The sequence below is a fragment of the Protopterus annectens genome, chromosome 7.part0 (assembly GCF_019279795.1).
Source record: "Protopterus annectens isolate FY-2018-M chromosome 7.part0, PAN1.0, whole genome shotgun sequence".
Lineage (NCBI taxonomy): Eukaryota > Metazoa > Chordata > Ceratodontiformes > Protopteridae > Protopterus > Protopterus annectens.
In genome coordinates, this window is record NC_056739.1 from 308288473 (window position 1) to 308311788 (window position 23316).

General features: G+C 39.5%; 1 protein-coding gene across 3 annotated transcripts in view; it reads right to left on the reverse strand.

Annotated features, from left to right (window-relative positions):
* The window catches only part of PM20D1 (peptidase M20 domain containing 1), a 486974-nt gene that overhangs the window by 272288 nt on the left and 191370 nt on the right, over nt 1–23316 (reverse strand). For all 3 annotated transcript variants that reach the window (XM_044076838.1, XM_044076837.1, XM_044076839.1), the window contains one exon: nt 19573–19692. In XM_044076838.1, coding sequence (XP_043932773.1) covers nt 19573–19692 — 120 coding nt within the window. The remainder of the gene's footprint in view (nt 1–19572; nt 19693–23316) is intronic.

Below are 23316 nucleotides of genomic sequence, written 5' to 3' on the forward strand. Positions count from 1 at the left end.
ATTTTACAAGATAAGCATTTTATAGATGGGGAAATAAAGGGAGACCATTTTTAGAGCTCGAAGGGATCCTGGAGCTATAAATAACACAAAAGAGAAAAATAACTTCAGAGGATGTAGGGTTACTATTCCGTTTTCAGCCAACAATAAGGCAATACAGGGAGTGACTACTAAGAACTGGGAAATATTATTGGCAGATGAGAAGATTACTAGTATCGTAGGAGAGAGACCTAGGTAATGCTTATAAAAACGCTAAGTCTTTGAAGAGATTACTTTGTTAAAGAAAATAATAAGAGGGTTCAATCAGCGAGGAGGGGAGTTTTGGATGCAGAAGCTGTAATCATTGCATGTATATAGCTAATAGCAACAGTTTTACACATCCAACTACTAAGAAAGTTTATGAATTTAAACATTGTGCTGATTGTAAAACTAGAGATTTGACATATTTAGCACAAAGTGTTCAGCATTTTATGTAGGAAAAACGAATCATACTTTGAGAGAACATGTGAGAGAGCATTTATATGCTATTAACAAAGAAAACGAGAGCAATGCATTAGCCAGACATGTTTTAAGCCATGATCTGTCTCATAAATTTGTGTTTTTAGTTTAAGAATTACTGCAAAAAAGTACACGATTAGGTAACTTTAAGAATTATACTGAAAAACTGGAGATAAAGTGGATTGTTAGACTACAGGCATGTAAAGCCAGGGGTTTAAATGACAGAATATCTTTTAAGCCCTATCTCGTACGTAGACCATTGTCACATCAAATGTATATACCATATCCTTATTAGGGATATACGCCTTAAAACATTTTTAAAAATTCTCATGGGGACTATATATATGCACATATATATGACTGAGTAGATGTGCCTCCCATTATGTGCTATGACTTGTGTTTTGTGATTATATGAATTACATATGTATACTTTTTATTTGCGTTCTGTCCCATGTTAGAGTTTAGATACTGGATGTGGGTTACGTTTGTTTATGCTGCCCTCTACTGTTACAAGTGTTTTTTTCACACTCCCTTACATGGAAAATTAATGCTGCTAAAATAGAACAATGTAGCTGTAATACGAGTTTTTAATGTTTTTGATGTCTTTTACTATATCATATTAAGAGTTTGATAATATATTATGTATATTTTAAAGTTGATATACTGTGTACTAAGAGATATTTTTAATGCATTTGCGTTACTTTGACTTAATTTATTGATTATTGTGACTGGTGAGATTTGAAATTACTAGTTAATTGGTTTTATTTAAATGAATGCCAGTAATGGCTGTAAAATGTCTGATGAAGTGTCTGTGGTGGAAGAAAAAGCGCTTACACATCCTTGTAATAATTAAAGTTCATTTTCCTTTGGCTGCGACTATGTCTCACATCAGGTGTTTTTTCTGATTTTCCTTGCTTTTGTTGAGGTGCTTAGTTCTTTGGACTCCTGTATACATATGTGTGTGTGTGTGTGTTTTTTTTTTTTCCTTGAGCCAATTTATTCTCTCACAACTGGAGACTCCTCAGCACGAATTCAAAAGCTGAAAAGAGAGGTGGTCATCTATATTGTCACAGAGGTTTATTCTGTCATTGTTTGCACCCCAGCAATGACAGTGTAGTTTGGAAATAAATGTTTCACTTTTGAGTACATTAGTTCATTAATTAAATCCTTACTTTGAAAACATTTGGGATTTACACATCATTTAGTTAAGGTTTACCAAAATTGTTTCCTCGGTTGCTCTGCACTATAATGGCTCAAATTTTAAGTGGCAGTAAGACTAATGCAAAATGACTGTTGCCAAGCTAAGTGTATTTTGGAGGTAATGCCCCACTTGGGATTGATGGAGGATCTCTGGGGCAAGAAATGTAACCAGGGCTTACACATTCTGATGGCAGCCACATGGCAGCAGATGTTACTTCTCCATAAAACTCTCTCTCATATTTTGACCCATATAAACAGGTTTGGAATTCAGATATATGTCCTTCAGTGGGTGAAGCTGGCATTGTCAGAACAGATAAAAATGAAAAGAGGCTAGACAGCTCCAGTGCTGAGGAGGGATAAAGCTCTAACTACAGCTTAGCTGACCCAGATTTGATAAGCAACTCGGGAGATAGCTGAAAAGGCAGGGAGGGAGGGGAAGGCACTTATTGGGGACGCTTCCTAAGGGAGGTGTGGTCTAAACAGGGGAGTTGCTCCCTGATGTGACCAATAAGCATGGGGGTGGGGAAAGGGAAAGTGGGTAGGGCATATAATGCACAACCCCCCCCAAAACAAACAAACAAACAAAAAAAACACCTGATGGAAGCACAGACAATCAAGCCCCCTTAAGACCCATGACTGGCTCCAGCAACACCAGAGTAATTCTGGGGTAGGAGGGTGGTTGGTACATGATGTGGGGCACTTGGGGCCAGGCTGAGAATGATGAGGTCTGAGGGGAACAAATAAAAAATAAATGAAAAGAAGCTGTACAGGGAAGGCCTCTGAAATCTTTTTTGCCAGATGAAAGGGGTGCTACAAGGGCTAGATTACAACTCCTATTTGTAAGAATGCTGTGACCGAGTGTTACAGAAGACATTTTACTGAAGAGGAGCATTTGCATGTTAGGAGTGAAGTGATACTGAATCTGGTGACTCTATATACACTTAGTTGTGCTTCACCAGCATTCTATGCCAAGATCTTATACACTGGTTGAACTGATGGAACGCCTTCTCATGGGAGAATTTTAACAGTGTAGTGACCTCAGGACTGATGGGGCTCCTCTGAATGCCTGCACAAATACAAGGGATTAAGTAAGACAAATATGGGAAATGTATTAGCCTTATCCCCACTGGAGGTGGATGTTGCTTTCAGAGGCTGCTATGGGGACCTGTACATCAAGACTCCAGTGGTGGATGAGGACAGTATCAAAAACAGCAGAGGACTATTTTTAAAACTTTTTGGAGTCTTCTATTCTGTTTGAAATGGTAGTTGAGGAACTGGATGCTTACATTCATATACATGAAGACTACTAAGACCACTCCAAAGCTGCAGAATTATAAATCTCCAGGCTAGGACAGCATTTGTGAGCCTTTCTAAAAGAAACAGGGGAAAACATGTCTTCCCAGTTGGTTCAGGTGTTTGACTTATATTGCATTTATTGCTACACAGGAGAAACCACTGAAGGACAGTGGGATTAACTGCTTAGTGCCCCAACTGAATATTGAATATATTTTTTTCAAGATGCCTGTTAAACAAATGATAGGTTTTCTCTTTATTTGTTTCATTCTGAGAAAAAGTGTGTTTTATAAGCAAGGAGACGTTACTCCAAATATGAACAAGGCACTGGATGTACTGTCTTAACCTAAGCTGTAGGAAGCCAGATGAGACTCCCCATTGAACAACATGAAAAAAATTTGACCAAGTGGAGTAATTTTACCTGTGGAGAATGATAGGTAAAAATGGGGTTACTCCCCATGTAATTACACACGTTCAGAAGCTGTATGATTCAACCAAGGCCAGGATCTGGGTAAATGTAGAGGACCTGTTCTACTGAGGAGAAAGTTGAACCCCAAATGAGTGTAAAATGCTAGATTCTTTTTATTGTGGTTGATTTTGCCCCCAGTGCCTACAGCCCATCAAACCCTCTCCTTAGTCTACTGACCTATTCACTCCCCACACAGAATGGAGGGCTGATCGAGACTGTCATTCAAGCAGTCATCAGGGGTGGTTCAGGTTTTTGCAGTTAATCACTAGCTTCCCTACACTCCTTCTTCAGCACTCCTGGGGTTTGGCATGCAATGGGCATGCCACATGCTGGTTCTCCCTGGTTTCCACCATGGTGATCAGACCTGCACGTAAGGCATGATCCTAAGAATGAGCTAATTCATCCTCTCATCAAGGACAGGAACACCTATCCTCCCTAAATGCACCCTCAAGCACCTGATCCATTAATGAAACTTGGACTGCCTAGGCTATAATCAGGGTTTATCCCTCTATGCTACCAGTGTAGTCTTGGATATGGTATTGTATGTTAACATCAGAGCTAGGAGTGGTCTGCTTCTGGTCAACGTGGAAAAGTGTTTATTCCGGTGGAGGGATATTATTAGTGAAAGATCACAGGTAAACTTGGTTTGGTCTGTGCTTAATTATGTGGTTTAAGAAGCTGTAGAATTTGCCCAGGGCCAGGGTCTGGGTTAATGAACTAGTTAATCTTTTATATAATGTGAAAAGAAAACAAACAGGGGTAACACCACGTTTTTTTTATTTAAATACAAAACTGAGTGTCTGTACCAAAGAGAAAGGGATTTGGATGCGGATTAGTTGAGAACTATGAGAAGAATTCTTGTATACAGATTTTTTGGCAGTTTGTTTGGAGAAATACCACACAGAACTGGGAGCAGCTCTATAGAATTTTATGAGGTTTGAGGCATTTACTATTTTTAAGGTTACAATAATCACTGGACGTCCAAGGATTGTAAACGTAATCCTTACAACAGCTAGAATTCATGTGCTAATAAAGGGAAATATGCACTCATTTAAAGGCTGCTGTATCTCAGAGCATTGTCCCTAATGTACAGCAATCTCAGACTTAATGTACAAAAGTAGCAAAGACAGAGGCAAAGGATCTCACACTGAAGGGGTACATGAGGCAAAGCCACATGCAAAACACATCAAAAAGTGTAACAAGCAGTTTTGGAATTCAATGAAAATTTAACTGCAATTCTGACAGTGTTAGAATCACAGGATCATGTTTCACACTTCTGCTATTAAGACTAATTAAAATCAACCCAAGCCTATGGCAGACAGGAATAAAACCCTGACTGTGTCCCATATGACCCGTGTTTGAGTAGCACTGGAGGAATTTGGATGGGGAAGGTGTAAGTGAGTGGAGAATACCACCTCCCCCATCCTGGCGGAGGGAGGCTGCCTAAGCTAACTGTAGCAGTATTAATTTATTTATTGACATTTGATTACCGGCAAAGTCTGACTGGGTAGAAGCCCATTTTCAGGGGAGGCCCAGGGAGAAAAGCTCTTATTACAAAACATCTTAAAAACAATAATTTTACAATCTTCAAAAATAAAACAAAAACAACTGCAGTTTAAATAATTATAACAAATCAGTGATAATATAAAAATATTGCTTAAGAATCAATACAAGTATTAAGACCATTATTTAATATTTATAGACATTTTAGACAGTTTGTAGAGAAATTAAAGGTAGGTTAGTCTAATACAAACAGGAATTGCAATATGAAGTGAGGGGAAAAACAAGGTTAAGGTATATGTACAGAGAAAGTCAGGGAAGAGAATTTGACAGAAGTGAAGAAAGGAGACTACGGAGGTATAAGGAATGAAAAGGTACTTGTTCACATTTAGGGATATAGTTTATCCTGGTTTTGAGAAAGAACAGAGACAGATTTTAGCTAGGAAGTCCTTCAGAGTGGTTCTGAAAGATAGGAGGGTATTGACCTGTAGGATAAGGAGTTCCAGGCCTTAGCAACTTTGTACTAGTGCAGGCAATGCCCAGCAGATATGATAGGCATGTAGACAGACATGAGTTTTTGGCTACTGGAATGCAATGACCAACTGGGAACACAGTTGTATAGAACGTTTTTTCGTGCTGGGTAGGCAGATGGATGCTGGATAATTTTATAGGGGATCAAAGGCTGTGGATGTTAGTTGAAGAGGCAGCTCTAACCAATTTAGGCTTTTTAGTGCTATACAGTGGTGGGTTCTGAAAGGGGTGTTTGCTGCAAATTTAGCAATTTTTTATAGCATTGTTCAGGTTTTAAGTTTTGTGAAGCCTGGAGCATAATAAAGATGGGCACACCATAAAGAAGTGTGAGGAGGAGATAAGTAGTGGCAAGCATAGTTTTAGTTGCATTGGTGAGAAAGCTTATGGCTCTGTAAGGCATCCCTAGTTTTTGATGAGTTTTCTTATGCAATTTTGTATATGCAGGTCGAGTGTAAGCTTATTATCCACTATCACCCCTAATAATTTGCTATTAGAAGTGACGTCAATAGTTGTGTTATTAGGAGAGAGGATTTAAACTTTGTTTTTTTCATGAGCGAGGGATATGGGGAAAACGTAGTAATTTGGTCTTTTTTTTTGGTTAAGCGTGAGTTGTGAGTTATCAAGCCATGTTTAAGTGGCTGTTAAAGCTTCCCGAGTAATTTTTTTGAGGTATGTCATTTTGTCAGATGTGCAAATCAGAGTGGAATCGTCTGTGTACTGTTTTAGGGTGGCCTGTTGTGTGGATGTGTAGAGGGTGCTGGTGAAAACATTAAACGTGGAGGGAACAAGAACCTTGTGTACTCCGGTGGCGACTGGGAGGTAAGAACAGAGTGTGGAGTGCCATTTTACTGACTGATGCCTGTTGGACAGGTAGATTTTTAACTACAGAAGAGAAGGCTGAGAGAGACCTAGTGAGGACATCTGAAGTAGAAGTTTCCTGTGAAACTATCAAAGGCTTTAGACAAGTCTATAAATAAGGAAGATACAAGTTTGAAGTTATCTCTAGCTTTACTGAAATTATCTATATAAATTAGAAGGGCAGTGCTAGTACTATGGAAAGAATGGAAACCATGTTGTGTAGGGGATAGCAATTTGTCTGCAGTACGTAGTCTAACAACTGGTTTTGAATACAGCTTTCAAATATTTTGGCGAGGGGAGATTATACCTATATCAATGTTAAGTTACTAATGTCTGTGAATTTCCTCTTTTGTGCAGAGGGATAATGTGTGACTTTTCCAGAGATAGGGAACATGGGATTCTTGGACTGACCTATTTATAAGGATTGAGACAGGATAGGCAATGCTACTGGCTGCCGTTTTTAGGTACTCACTTGGAAGGTCATCAGCTGAAGATGACCACAGCTCAAGTTTAAGAGTAGTTTTATATAGGATATGGAAACAGATTTGAAGGTGAAAACTGGATGCAGGGATATGTAGCTGTTGGGCAGGGATGGAATTAGATGCCAAGGAGTCCTTGGTTAGAGATGCTATACCATCTAGAGCTGAATGTATTCCTTGCAGTTTTGAGTGATATGTTATCAGGAGAGGGGTTTGGGTTAAATTTTTGGTAGGGATGTAAGATTTATTTAATGAATGCCCAAAATTATTTTGGGTTGTGTTTAGTATTATTATGAAAGTTATTATAGTATATATTTTTGTCCTAATTTATTAGCTTCTTAAAGTACAACTGCGAAGCATTCTAAATTTTAAAATATTGAGGTGTTTTATATTTTTGCCATTCTTTGCATGTTTTTTGTCTATCCTGTATTAGCATTTTACTCTTTGTTGGATAGCCAAATTGCATTATTTGTTTTAGTCTCTTTCTTCTAGGTACTTAGGATATTTAGAAAAAGTGTACTGAATTAATTTACAGCATCGTCTAAGGGGAGGATTTTTAAGACGTTCCAGTTAAGATGGTAGTGTAGTAATGAACGTTTCTGGGTTAAACTTGGAAAGGTTGCATATTGTTTTATAAATAATTATATAAAAAATATTTTATAAGTATTAAAATTCTGGCAAGTCCATGCTGCAAACGGTAGAATTCTTGGCTGGGAGATTACCCATGCATTCAAAAGTGACACACCTCCTTAAGGCAGCCATTGTGGACCTTGCAATGCTGCCATGGAGGTGGTGGAGGTTAGGGCACACTCCCCAGCAGGAGTATAATGCTATACCAGCATCTTCAATCTCCTCACTGGTCCCCAAAGTGGGTTGGAGCTGAGCCTGGGGAAAGCTAAGGTGGATTTGGTAGATCTGATGAATGAGGAGAGAAACGGGTGGCAGCCAAGAGTCAGCCGGGGGGGGGGGGGGGAGAGAAAAAGTTAACCCAAATTAATCAGAACTTTTGATTCTGGAGGTATTCAATTATGTCTGCAGAAGATTAGACTATTTAGTAGTTTAGGTGATTCCTAAACTCCCACTGAAAATGTGACTTCCCAGCTCGACATTCCTAGTTAACTAATGTTGACAGTGACTGACAGATAGCTTGGTCAGGTATCTGAGGATATGGTAGGAATGGATACAGCTGTGTTCTTCAAGCAAAATTTCACCTTGTGGTTACAGGCATGGGGGGTTTGACAGTGCTGGTTTTCACTGGTGAAATGAAATTAAATCTCTTCTTATTCTATATGTTAGACTGAAGATGGTCTGGTGTATTTTAAAAGATTATCAGCATTTGAATACCTTTTTGACACTTATCTAAATGTGTTTTTAGAAAGAGGAAGACTACTGCAGATTACTGAGGTTGCAGCCTCTTTAAAGAGGGGTATGATGTTGCTCAACTCTCCTCACCAAAAAGGGCACTGCCCTCTGTGGCCACTGTAAGCACAACAGTATATTATTTAAAAAAACATACTATTACTACTTATTTTTAAAATGTACAGGAAGTTGGTTGTACTAATAACCAGGTAATTTATGTTTTAACCTGTCCATATGGCTTTATATACATTGGGGAAGACAATTTAAATTTAAATTACAACAACATTGGAAGGATAGTATTAAGAGCAACATTTTCAGTTCTGATGCAGCACACTTCATGAACTGCGATGAAGGTTTCCATCTTAAGTAATGTATTCTGTTTCAGTTCACATTTCTTTAAATATTCAGGATGTCATGAAAGTAAAACATTTTAGGCAATAAAGAAATACTATTTATTCTGAAATATAAAACTGATACTCCTAGGCTTCTTAATTTAGAACTGAACTGGAAGGGTCTTTTATGATTTTGCCTTATCTTAGGCTTCATTTGCTCCAGAGCATTATGTATTTTCTTACGCCTTTTCTTTCTTTATTTCTTATCTTAGCTGCATGAGATGAGTGGGCTATTAAAATATCTTTTTCAGCCACAACCTGTTTCAAGTGGAAATGACAAAAGCATGTCATGTCATATTTGCAATCTACTTACAATACGTCTAGCTAAGTATCATAACGCATGTAGTGAAAAATGTATTTATGTGCTTACCATAATACTGGGCCCTTCTATCAATCTGATGATTGATGGCTCTTCAGGCTGTTTGCTAGCTCGCAGATGGTAAAACTAGAAGTCCTGCCTTGAACTTCTTTAACTTTTTTTCTCCCCTAAAATGCAACTGTGGATGGAGCTACCTCAGATTGAGTTTGCTGCCAAAAATTTAAATGGCCTATGGTAAATGTATTGGAGAAGAGCATATATAGTCCTTTAGGTCCTTCATAAATGACAATTTGGAAGGTGATGGAGGGAGAGATTTCTATCATACGGATGAAACTATCCAGCATTATGAAAAAGTAAATCACTACCATTTCTAATTCATTCTATCCATCTAATCCAACAGATTTGTCAGAATCCCCAGCTACAAACTACCAGAGCGGTATCATGACGGCAAACCTTTGAGGCTAGTGGCCCCAAAGGAAGGTCTATACCTCAAAATGATGTCCCATTTAGAATGCTTTGTGAAACTGCCCAACAGGGACCAGGTTACAGCAGCAGCATAGATTTCATCAACTGAAGATTTTCTAAGGAAGGTAGTAGAAGTGGCAACAGACCCTGTAGAATGAGTTTTGGGTATGATTATGAACTGAATAAACAACCAGAAAGCCATCTGGATAGGGAGACTTTGGAAACTCTGGAGCAAAGTCAATTTGTAGCAAAGGACACAGCTAAGAATTCTTTCTAAAGTGTTTAATTCTGTGCAGATAAAATTTCAGTTGTATATGAACATCCAAGGTGTGGAATGTGTATGACCCTTTATTAGAGTGGTTAGGAAAAAATACTTGTAGGTGTACAGGCTGGTTCAAATTTGTTTTGGATGCCAGCTTAGGAACAAAGAATGGATTAGTGTGTAGTGAGGCTGTCCTTATGGAAGATTAGGTAAAGAAAAGGAGGAAAAGAGGAAGGCAGTGCCTGTAACTCTGATAACCAGCTAGCAGAAGTGATTACTTCATGAAATAAAGTCTGCCAGAAGAGAAACTTCAAAGAACTGGATGATGCTGGCTCAAAGATGGATCTTGTCAATGTGTCGAGGACAAAATTAAGGTCCCATGGAGATACTGGTTTTCTGACCAGAAGACAGAGCAGAATGGCCGCTTTAAGAAAAGCTCTGGATTGTGAATGAAATCCATTATGAAGATGAGAATTACAGCTAACTGCACCTTCAAGACTGAGCAACTTAAAACTGAATCAAACAAGTCTGTAGGAAAGAGAAGAATTTCATGAAGAGAAGCAGTAGGAGGTTTTGCCCAAATGGAGAAATGTTTCCATTTGTTGCAATAATGTTTGTACATAGATTTCTTCTTTGATGCAGAAAGATATGAACCACACCTTGTGACAAAGAAGAGTCATTGGCCATTATGGGATCTGGAGAAACCAGGCAGTTAACTTTAGGTTGTGTAGGTCCAGGTAATGAAATCTTGATGGGTAAAATAGCAGATCCTGGAATGTAGGGGCCAGGGAGGCTCTCAGAGGCAAGCCCTTTAGCATCAGAAACCAAATTTGCCTAGGCCAGTAAAAAGCAAAGAAAATTATTGTGGCTTTGCATCTCCTCTGCAAAATTCTAGGTAAGGGGGGGGGGCAAGTAATGAAGCCCAAGGGACCACTGCCTGACTAGTGCATTCCTCAGGGGACTGTTCCTTTGGAGGGATCATGTTAAAGAAATTGTTGTACTTGGTGATGTTCGGGAAGGCAAAAAATGTCACAGTAAGGATTGTTCCAATGACTGAATATATGTTGAGCTATTACTGGATTAAGAGATCACTCATGAGGCATCTGAAATGGCCTGAGTCTGTTTGGCAAGATGGTTGGTTCCCCCAGGAATGTGCATTGCTATCAGGTAGTGATGCAAAGCAATTACCCATAACCAAATCCTCAAGGTTTCAGCATGAAGGCTAGATCTGGTTCTTCCATGATGCACCATATGACCATGCTATTGTTGGTCTGGAAGGAAATCCCCCCTGAAGGGGTGAAGTCCTGAAGTTCCTGCAATGCAAGAAAGATTGCGCTCACCTCCAAGACACTGATATGAAGGTTGGCCTCTTACTGACTTCATGTATCTTGGATTATCCTCCCCTGAAAGTTCTCCCATCCCACTCTAAGGAGGAGGAGGTATCAATGGTGGCTACATTTGCTGAAGTGGACATAGCAAAGAGTCTCCCTACCAGAATGCATGGGAAAGTCAGCCACCATTGTGACTGAACTCTGCAAAAGTTGGTGATAATTATTGGAGAGGAAGGACTGTATGAAAATTGAGACCATTGAGTTCTAAGCAGTCACTGAAGTATCCACATATGATAGTGAGCAAATTGTACCATGAGGATGGATGAAGTCACAAGTCTTGGAACACTGAGGGCTAGCACCGCTGGTGAAGAGTGAAACTGAAGATTATGGATTAAATTTTGCAGGTACTGAACTCTGTACATAGGTAAAGATACTGTGTAAATTGTTGTGTCTAGGTATCATTCTATGAACTGGACTGTGAGTAGGTTCCAGCTTTTATTTCCTAATTTACTGATACGCGCAAGGACAGACATAGATGTAACAAGTAGTCTCTGGCAGTGATCAAGGACCCCCTTCTCATGGCAGCAAGAAGCCAGCCATTCAGGTATGGAAACATACAAATCCCTTGTAAGGAACAATAGGCTATGAATACTGCCATGCTCTTGGTGAACACTGGGGAGGGGGGGGGGGTTGATTGGCTCCTAGACTAAAGTGAAATAATCTCAAGGAGGTTCTGGTTATTCCGATGTGGAGATAAGCATCATGTAGATCTAGAGAGCACATCCAATTGCTTGCTTGCAGACAAGGCAAGATCATTTGCACCATAACCATCCTGAACTGTTAAAGTGTTTAGATAGCTGAGGTCCAGAACTGGCTTGTGGTCCTTGTTTTTGTTTGGAAAAGAAAAGAATCTTGAATAACCTGACCCTATCTAGTCTGGTGGGACCTCCTGGATAACTTTTATTTTGAAGAGAAATTATTTCTCTTTCAGATGTTTTTTACTGAAGAACTGGTATGTTTGGCAGCAACAGTTTGGCAAGGGGGACAGACATGAAAATAGAACTGTATTAGTCTCTGGATTTTAACCCTCTTACTCAAGAATCCCGTGTGATGGTAATCCATGCTGTGTAGAAGAGGATAAATGATCCCTTGAATGCCTCCATACAGGAGCATTTGGGCAGTCTTTCAGGGATGCTTAGACTGTCTGCCAGAGAAAAGTTCATGGTATCCCTGGTTTTACAGACCACCTATACCTTTGGGTCTGCATCCACTGAAGGGGTGACCATTGAAATGGCGACCCTTTTCAGAAGTGGAGTCAAAGGGTTGAAGGGGGGTTTCCTGAACTACAGAGATTTGGCTACCTTTTGGCTCCTGTTGTATGGATCACTGGGGTTCTGAAATTTGACTCTTACAAAAGACAGTGCCTTCCTATCTTGTTCACATTTCTGCATTTTATCTTTGACATAAGGTCTAAGCTGAGAGAATCTTTTGAAAGGGGCACCTGTAAAAGATGCTTTGAAATTATCTGCAAAGTTGTAGAGGCAAAGCCAGGCATGACTGAAGTTGGCTTCTTCAGGAGGAGACTGCAGGGAACCATCTCTTATCATCTTAAGGGTTAGACTCTGTTACAGAGTTGAGGTGCCTTCTCTTGCATGCAGGATGTGTCTGAGGATGAAGTCAAAAGCCCAGTGTTGAGATGTTGGTACAGTGACTCACATAGAATGAGTGTGACTGATCCAGTGTCCTGAGGGCCAAGCTGGAAGGTAAAGGAAGAACGGTCTTCAAAGCCAACTTTACTGAGGAGTGGATTGGGGAAGAGCTAAAACGGGAGATGAAAAGTCTGCCCATTCTGCCCCTGAGACTAAGGGTGAAGGAGGGAAGGACACCAATCTCAATCTGTGTCTTTAAGAAAGCCCCTCAATATATGATCCTAATCTACCTCTGCAGAACCATTGAAGGGCTTGAAGAATTAATAGGATGATGTTGAAAGTGGCTGAAATGGGATCCAAGATAATTCTTTCATGGATAATGTTTGACCCAATTCCCTTTTGGGTGCCAGTAGGGCTGGTTCTGGCTGAACAGTCTTTGGAGCCAAGAATATAGTTGCATCATTGGAGTTTCTTTTCCAAGTATCCTTGTCAGCATGTCTCTTTTGAATTTCTCTTTTTCTTGATCTCTTTCATTTGTCAGACTCAGGATCTGCAGGCAGCAAACCCTTGACAATTTGTTTTGATGGTCTGATAAGGCCCATGGGCCAAAAGTTTTAGAGATGAACAGTCTGCAGATAGGTGTTCCACCACCAGAAGCACCACTCACAACTAATGGGTGTCCTTGGGAGGGGGGATGAGATTTTATGCCTGCATTTGGAGCACTTGTGGAAGCTGTTGTCCTTTTTTTTTTACTTATCCTTCTCTATTAGTAGAAAAACAGTACATACTGTTAAGAGAAAAGTTTTTAAACCATACTGTTATTTGTCTTTTTCCTCTTCTTGCAAAGTGAACATGTTATTTGTTGGGATATGCCTATCAAAGATGGGCCTCATCTGTTAACAAAATGCAGCATTGCTTATAAACCTGAATAATAACTGTTTTCTGCTTTTCAGAATAAAGAGATTTGGTTATAGCTTAGTGAAGCCTGGGATAAGGACGCACGGCCGAGTAAAAGTTAATTTACTGAAGCAGGCTGTGTGTCCTGGAAAATTTGAGCTACCACTGTTGAACTGAACATTCTGTGCTTCTTGAACATTCTGTACTAACTATTGGTTTGAGGTGATTTGTAGTAAACATGTTTACCACAGGTGTTTTTCCATAGCCAACTGTCAACGGTCAGAAATGTAACAAAAAGTTGTTTTGCTTGCAGTATAAAAGTTTATGTCAGTAAACAAGTTGACCAGAGGAGGAGATCATCTTGGCCAACATGATGTGTAATCTGGTTAGCTGCTAATAACGAAGTTTTTCATCACCTGAGGCAGATGTGACTCGTTTGAATTTTTCTTCTGACATTTTGGTCCTTCGGACCGGAAACCTCTACGAAGATATGAATCAGACCAACAGAGAGACCGAAAAACCTGTGCAGGTGAGGGTTTCTCATCTTAAGATTCCCTCGACTGAAAGCCCTCTGACTGATTTGTCATTGAGAGGAGGCCGACCGCTCTCTGATCCCAATCTGAGGGACGGTTTCTGAATGAAAAGGGGAAACGGAGTCTCATCTGGTTCAGGTAGGATGAAAACTAAATTTTCTTTTAATTTAATTTAACCTTGTCGACAAGGGTTTTATTTTTAGTTAAGGGTGGGTAGGATTACTTGTTAAGATTATTTTGTTAGGATCACCCGTTAAGATAGCCCCGTTTTATAATAAGCCCTGTAAAATAACTTTGATACAGTCCTAAAGTAAGAAATCTAGGGAAAACATGGGTTCGAGTTGCTGCAAGTGTGAGAGTGATGTCTGTTTAAATGTTGATGCTAAGTATATGAAAGGTTTAAACAAAAATAATGTTAAATTTTTGAAAAAGTGGAAGTTGAAATATGATTTTGATGGTACACTGAATAAGAATGCCTGTGCAAAATTGGTTAGAGATTTGAAAAGAGATGCAGGAACTAGAACTAAAAAGCAAAGACAATTGGGATTTCCCCAAGCACAAAAATGGTTAGAAGAGGCAAATAAATGAGCTATAAAAGAAAAACAGTGCCAGGAAAAAGAAAAAAATAAATCAAAAGGGATCACTGGTGCCAAGTGGAAAAGTAGCTTTATTTTTAGATAAGGAGGATGAGCATACAGTTTGTGTGGTACAAAGGCAGGCAACTGCCCCACCGTATGAGGAAACTGCTGCTGCCGTATCGGCGGAACCTCCTCAATATCAGTCTGAAGATGTGGGATCTGTACAGCAGGGTGGGTTATTGGCTACTCAAGGAAGTGTTGTGACCCCTCCAATTTACCCGCAAATTCCAGTAGTACCCAAGGTTGCTTTGCAACAGGTAGACCAACCTATGCAGTTAAGGTCAGGACCAGCAGGGCAAGGACATTGGGCCATTAAACTTTCTGACTACTCAGAAGCTCTTCCCTTAATACAAGTTGCAAACCCACAAGCAGGGGATGTTGGACAAGAGCCAACTATTTTAGTTTATCGTCCCTGGGCTAGAGAGGATATAAAACGAGCTACAGATGGTATTCCTCATCCCAAGGTTAATTTCCAAAAGTTTTCTGAGGACATAGTTGGTATGCATTTAAGTTATCATCTAAATGGTTTAGAAGTAGAACAAGTAGTGCGACAAATCCTGGGTCCAGATTGGCATTTAGTTTGTGGTACTTGGACATGTAAGGCAGATGATGGCACTACATTAAAGCAGATTTTGCCTTCACAGAAGAAGAACAGTTGTTACTCGAGATGGGATTCGTACACCATAATGAATGGTTATCTTGGGTTAGATATAGTACCCGAGAGGCACATTGTGAGAACTGTGTTTCTTGTGCTGAAGGCAAACAGCAACTAGCGATAGTACCATTGATGCGAGATGAAGGTAACCTAACGTGTCTGTTAAAATTATTCTTCAACAAAACTGAAGATAAATGCAAAAATAAAACTCAGCGTTTTCCAGTCATAAGCAAAGTTGAGAAACCGTCTGCAGCGATTTCCTATCCAGGTTCGTATATGTGCATTTCCAGAGATGGCACAGGGAAGAATTATGGCAATATGGGATGGAACTATTGCAATGTTACTGTGAATGGCAATGAGAATCCATTTCTGGAGAACCAAACTCATAGTTTAGCAGACGTATGGTGGTTGTGTGGAGACAACAAACTCAGATCAAGGCTTACGATTCCCTGGAAGGGAACTTGTGCACTTGTAAAGTTAATTCTGCCATTCTACATTTTCCCAGTTCCAGCAAGCAATTTCGTAAGAGAACCTGAAATAAAGCCGAAGTGGTTGAGTAGGAGAAAAAGAGAGGCACCGAAGCAATCCTTTGATAACGGTGTCTACATCTATAGCATTGGCGTACCAAGAGGCGTACCTGATGAATACAAAGCAATAAACCAAATAGCAGCTGGTTTTACATCCATCTTTGTCTGGATTCAACCTAATAAGAATGTGGACTGGGTCGACTACATTTACTATAACCAGCAGCGTTTTGTGAACTATACCAAAGATGCATTGAAAGGAATTGCTGAACAACTAGAGGCCACTTCGCAGGTGGCATGGCAGAATCGAATTGCATTGGATATGCTCCTGGCCAAAGAAGGAGGAGTTTGCAGGATGTTTGGGACTTTCTGTTGTACGTACATTCCAAACAACACTGCCTGACGGAAGTATCACTCGAGCTTTGAAAGGTTTGGAAATGTTATCCGAAGAATTGGCAGAGAACTCTGGGGTAAATAATCCCTTTACAGACTTTCTACAAGCGTGGTTTGGAAAATGGAGTCATCTCATCAGCAGTTTCCTGGTGTCCGTTGGAGTCGCTGTGGCTATCGTGGTGGTATGTGGTTGCTGTTGTATACCCTGTATCAGAGGTCTTCTACAAAGACTGGTTGATACTGCTATTACGAAGACGATGTACCAGCAATTGCAACAGACTGGTGAAAGTGAATGCATTGAAATGTGACTCTTTGCAAATGTTTTTGAAGTTTAAAAGTTTGTCTTGCCAATGAAGTAATGTATGCAAAGAAAAAAACTTAGTTTTTACCATATATTGCTGAAATAAAAAGACAAATAAAAAGTGTTTTCAGGGGGAAATGTTAAGAGAAAAGTTTTTAAAACGTACTGTTATTTGTCTTTTTCCTCTTCTTGCAAAGTGAACATGTTATTTGTTGGGATATGCCTATCAAAGATGGGCCTCATCTGTTAACAAAATGCAGCATTGCTTATAAACCTGAATAATAACTGTTTTCTGCTTTTCAGAATAAAGAGATTTGGTTATAGCTTAGTGAAGCCTGGGATAAGGACGCACGGCCGAGTAAGAGTTAATTTACTGAAGCAGGCTGTGTGTCCTGGAAAATTTGAGCTACCACTGTTGAACTGAATATTCTGTGCTTCTTGAACATTCTGTACTAACTGTTGGTTTGAGGTGATTTGTAGTAAACATGTTTACCACAGGTGTTTTTCCATAGCCAACTGTCAACGGTCAGAAATGTAACAAAAAGTTGTTTTGCTTGCAGTATAAAAGTTGATGTCAGTAAACAAGTTGACCAGAGGAGAAGATCATCTTGGCCAACATGATGTGTAATCTGGTTAGCCGCTAATAAAGAAGTTTTTCATCACCTGAGGCAGATGTGACTCGTTTGAATTTTTCTTCTGACACGTACAAAAAAATGATAGCTATGTTAACCAGTGAACCCACTACCAAAAATCAGAGGAAAAGCTAGCCTCACTACTGCCTATTAAATTTAGACATTTTTAAAAAGTAATAATAACAACAACAACAATAATAATCTTCAACCAGCCCAGGGCCTAGTCAAGGCTGAAGGAAAAAGTACTGAAAAAGTTGAAAAGAAGCTCAAGAAAAAATAAGATTTTAAGTTTCAAGCTATCAGAACATTTTACATACATATATAGCATATTATTTATAATAATTATGTAACTATAAAAATGCCAAAAAGAGAGGAAGAGCTCTTAGTTTGACAACCCTACATATAATGCGGTGGCAAATCCAAGCTCTGGGGTAGTTTAATCCACAGGTGCATTATAGGAAGGAATAAAATTGAAGCAGGAGCATTAGTTTTGCCAGCTTGGATCAGACAAGCATCCTAAAGGCCCGTCAGCTGGATCAGACAGACGAGGTGACTAGGATTTGTAATCATAATAGATAGGTACAAAAGGTATGCAACTACAGATTTTGTCACAAATGGCTAATTGATTGCTTTAATGCATTTGTTATTTAATGCCTTTATACTGGGCATCCTGTAACTCTAAAGGTCAGTACAACTGAGGAACAAGGATAGAACAGTGTTATCCGAAGTTTTGTCATTGCTTATTGTGAGAACTGGTTAACTCCCTTTTTTCCACAGGAAATTTGCACTCTGGTATACCACAAGGATCTATTCTTGCCCTGTTACAATTTTCTGTCTGTTAGTGCACTTACTTTTCTGACCTGTATAATGTATGCTGTTGCTCTCTAGTTCTCATTAGGCGCAAACAAATTAGCAACTGTCATCAAAGAAGATCCAGATAAGAACTATAAAACTGCTGCTCAGCTAAACTGCTTCAAGTTAATGTTGAAAAAGATATTGCTATTAGGAACACAGTGTACACTGTCTGTTCTATACACAGTTGAAATCTTTAGTCCCTGGGATTCTATAGGAAAGATAACAACTTAGATACCATAGGTTCTGATCTGATCCAATCCCACTCTGAATTAAACCCATTCAGCACAGTGTGGGTCGGATTAGCAGTTAGTGCACAGGATTAAGGCTCTAACCTGTTAAACTGCTTCTTGTAATCACAGATACAGTGTTTGAGTCCTTCCACTTCCATTTGTCTACTGTGTGATTCTCAGCAAGTTACTTGACCAGACAGTGCTCAAAGGTTGCCCCTAAAAAGCGAAACAGGAGTCCTATGGGCTTACCTTGTTAAACAAATGCATAAAGATGACAAATAAAAACACTCAACCTTTCCACCTTCTGTTGTGTTTCTGCTAGATGCAAGAGAAGCAAATATAAAAGAAGTTAATTCTCAGTTTGAATACAGTCTTCCCCTCATTAATGATTTTGGTGGTAACACTGCCTCCCTTCAACCCTTTCAAAATAAGATCTGTGTATTTATTCTGCTGGTATAACAGAAAAAGCATCAATAAAAAAAATTAGCAAAAGCAAAATGGCTTCCACTTAAATAAAGAAAGCAGACACAGTACTTTACTCTTGACCTGAAAATTTCCAAGCCTAAATTAGTACCCTACACTTCCTGTCTTCTATACAACATGTTCTGTATTCTGATGTTAGGGGTAAATCGGTTTTCTATATCCTATCACCCACCTGAAAACTGAGGATATAACCTTCTCCTCCAATGGAACTGGGTGCAGCCTTACTTTTGAACTTTAACGTTTACTCAATGTCATGAATTCAGACTAAAATATTTTTCCTACATGAAGAAAGGGGCAAGAAACAAACACATCAGGTGAACTGCTAATCTAATCACCAATGGCTCTAGTTTTTATCTGAATTACTGACCTGGCTATTCACTACTCGGCTATATCATTTATGCTTAATCCTCTTCTCCTCCATTTATTTTCTTCTCCCTACTCTTCTATGCATTAACTCTTTTCCCTGTCCATACTTAATAGCCCTAACTTACTCTACTTTTTGGTGCACATTTACTTTTTTTTCATTTGCAGCAAGTTTAGATTTAGCTTGCCACTTAGGTTTAACTTGTTGACTGCAAATGACTTGTGTTGAACAACAGAGGTTTGCTTTATTATTCTAGTAAACATTCTCATTATACTTCTAATACAGAACGGTTTTCCTATCCTTCTGTATATTCTAATTTTTATTTCACATCTTGGTATATTAAGTAATAGCTTCTGTATTCTAATTGTGCTATGAAGGCATGAAGAATGGTTGAAGAGAGTCTTCTGTATGAGTCCACCTATCAGACTAACAAGTAATAAACAACAATTTAAAAAATAATCGTACCTGCTTACTGCCTCTGCCAGAATTCCAATGCACGTCACTGGTGGGGGGAAGGAAGAGTGTCCTGGCTTGGTTTTCACACTCAGAGCTAAAGCAATGTATCCTTTCTCACTGGTGCCTATGCTAAGCGTTACAAATAGCAATGCAGAGTTAGACAAACAGTAATGTGGAGTTAGACTATGTCATTTTTTTACTTCACATTCGGACAATAAGAAACACACAAGGCAAACTTACAAGGTTTGATATACTTTTCTGCTTTTTAACTTGTACTTCAAAAATTCAGGTTAGTCAAAAGAATTGCAAAAGACCATTAATTAGCAAAGCTGTGTTTTAAACCAGAGTTCTGTAGCTATACTATTAATACACAAGTACAGCATCACAAAGACAACGCAAACTCAGAATATCTAGACTCACGAAAATTTTAAAAAGTTAAGTTAGATTTACCTTAAATTATAAAAAAGTGACCAGAGTTCTTCAGAATAACTATCCAGATGTTCGTCATTAGATCACTGTTGCAGTAACCTAAGCTATACGAGTTATAGCCTTTAAGGGATATGACAATCAGCCAGCTTACAAAGCTTAAGGGCATCTTCCATGTGCCCTACCTGTTGAACGGTTCTAGGAAAGTAGTATAATGTCAGTGGTTAGGCACCAAACCTACTGAAATTTCTTGCCCAAAGTGCACTTTGCCTTGTAGCCTTCTAGTGATGGACTAGAGTTGGCTAGCATTTCTTTAAGGTGAGGCAGGTAAATACCCTTTGAGAGCAACCTTCCATTTTACCATTTATTGTGAGAAAAAGTACAACTTTCCTGTCAAAATGTAGCATTAGGGCCTAGGATTAGTGTTTTTGATGGTTGTCAATGAAAGTTTTTACTATAAACAATTTCGTTTTTAGTTAAGAGGTAAGTCTTACCAAGGCTTGATTACCAGCTTTGCCAGACACTTTTGGTAGAGACATAAACCAGGCTTTGGGATCTTCGGTTCTTCCCTTCCAGAGCCACAAAAAGAAAAGTTACATGGGAGTCTTTGGTCTTGAAGCCAGCTTCCTCTTTGCCTCAGCCGCTGAGGTGTCTCTCTCCTGTGTCTATTTCAGGTACTTTGGACTGCTCCATGCTTTCTCTTCAAGAAGCCACTAAGGGCCAATATACAGGCATGTCTCTTCTGTGGATGCTTAGATGTCCTTCTCAGGCAAGACAGAACCATACCTCTTGGCAATGTAGGAAGGAGTGGACATGAAGCCATTCTGAGGAGCTTGATTCCCAGTTGAGGAAACGTTCATCGGGTTAGACAGTCTCTCTCTCTCTTGGGGGGGGGGGGGTGACGTTTCTCCCAGGAAAAGAAAAAGTTAGGCACTTCACTTTTCCTGTATCACAGGAGATAGACAGGTGGAATAGACTGTGGTTTGCCAAGGGTTTATTTCAAGCCTTTTAATCTTAACATTAAGTCCTACCTAAAGCTGAAGAGGAAAAGGAAAAGATTTTTCTATCATAGTCGTTTCACAATATGACAGACAGGAACTGGATTCTGATTGTGTCTCACAAATTATTACCCCATAGGACGGGAAATCCGGCTCCGGGGAAAATTTATTTCCTCAGAATCCCCACCAAATTCTGGTACTACTGTCCGAAAGGAGGATTTATTTCAGTAGGAGTAGAGAGAAATTTCAGCAAAGGTGACTTGTTACATGTGTTTTCCTCAACCTGCACCTGTTTGCTAGCATTAGAGGATGATTTCTTTGCAGACAGCATTTTGCCTGACAGTCAGCCACTTGCCTCCAAAAGTCTGATAAATTATCAGACCCTGTACTGATCTTTTGGCAGCTAACCTTATTCCTTCTGACAAAGATAGGAAAGCCTTTGAATGGTTTGAGAAGAAAGTTTACACACCTTCCACCCTAGCCTTCAGAACAGTGAATTGCCAGGTTCACACGTATTAAGTTTTTGCAGGCCTTCTTTGATAATATGAAAGTTATTTGCTGACTTCCCATCTTAACAGAATAAGACACTTCTGATTTCTTTAATATTTTCTGTATGTCAGGTAACCAAAACTCTCTACAATGTTCTTATGACACTGCTGATGCTGTTTCTAGAGCAGCTAGCAATGTGTCAGTGATAAGATTGGCCTAGTTATGCTCCCAAAATTTACCAGAGGATGTCTAAGCTGATGCTAAATGCACCCTTGGATAAAGAGGTATTTGGATCTTCTTCTGCTAAGGTACTTTAAAGATCTAAAGAAAGGTGAAAGTTAATTAAGGTGTTTAACATATATTCCAGCCCTCTGTGCAAGAACACAATAGAAACTTTCCTTCCAGTTCAGGCCCCTTTTATAGGAAACAAAATAAAGAACCTCAGAAAGAAGCAGGGAAGTATCATTTTGGAAAGCAATGATGGGGGGGGGGGGTCCCTATTAATTTGACAAAACTTCAGCTTGTCAAACTACAAAAGATCAAAATGTCCAAACTGCAAATGATCAACCAAGCAAATTTTTTTCCCATGGAAAGAATTCACTTGGCCATTACACAAAACAAAAACCTTTTAACATGAATTAAGTGGGGGGCTTTGCCCCCCACACCCCCCAACTAAATATACTAACTCCGAGATCACTCCACATTGGGGAAAGGGCAAATTCCCATTAACGGCCAAGCAAAGTCTTTCCTTGAGAAAAAATTTGCTTAGCTGGCCATTTTTCGTGTTTTGGCTCTTTCGATCTTTAGCTGTCGATTTTTTGTAGTTCGACAAGCTAAAGTTTCATCAAATTAATAGGGACCTATACAGGGAGCTTTAAAAAAAGGACGGAGGATACTCTCAGAAGGAAGGAAAAATCTAAAAAAGCAGACTATATGCCCCTTCATGTTTTTCTCCCCTTCTAACCCTGGCATTGCAGTAAAGCTTTCCCAAAGTCCAGGCCTTTTCTTCCCCCAGTGGCAAAAAGATAACCTCAAACACTTAGGTTCCAAAATTCATTCAAAAAGGCTACAACTGGTAGTAGGACTATTATCTTCTTATTCAAGGGATTCCTCTGCATCCATCATATCCTAGATCAAATACTATCTCGGTGTTATAGAACAAGTAGTTGTGTACTCACCATAATGTTCAATGTATGTAGTCCATCTCGCCTCACATTCTTACCTGTGGGTTCGCAGCCGAACCTCGGCTCCGACTCGGCCATACTCTAGCTCAAAGTCTTCAATTGGCTCATGGCTAAGAGGCATCTCCCATGCTGCAATGTGCGTATCCCCCAGATCTTGTTTGCTGCGAGCTTGCATACACACACACAAACATGCTGAGAGGAAGAACCAACCCAACATATCAAGAAGGAGTGCTGAAAACAGGGACTCGACCTCTAGGTCCTCCAGGATGGGGTAGGTGGGTGGGTTAGTAAGAATGCGAGGCGAGATGGACTACATACATCAAACGTTATGGTGAGTACATAACTTCTTGATGTTATGTAGTCCAATCTCGCCTACATTCTTACCCATGGGACAGCGTGCCTAGCACCTAGACCTTGGGCGGCTCACTGGAAAATACTCCTGAGCACTGTGGAACCAAATGAGGATCTGCCCCTTGATACTAGATCCAATTTGTAGTGACTAATAAAGGTGTAAGGAGATGCCCAAGTAGCTGCAGCACAAATATCATCCATAGACATCCTAGCCTGAAAGGCAGTAGAAGTAGACACCGAATGTGTAGAATGAGCCTTTACTTTAAAGGGTAATTCCTTGCCATTTAAAGAAGAGATGAAGGAAA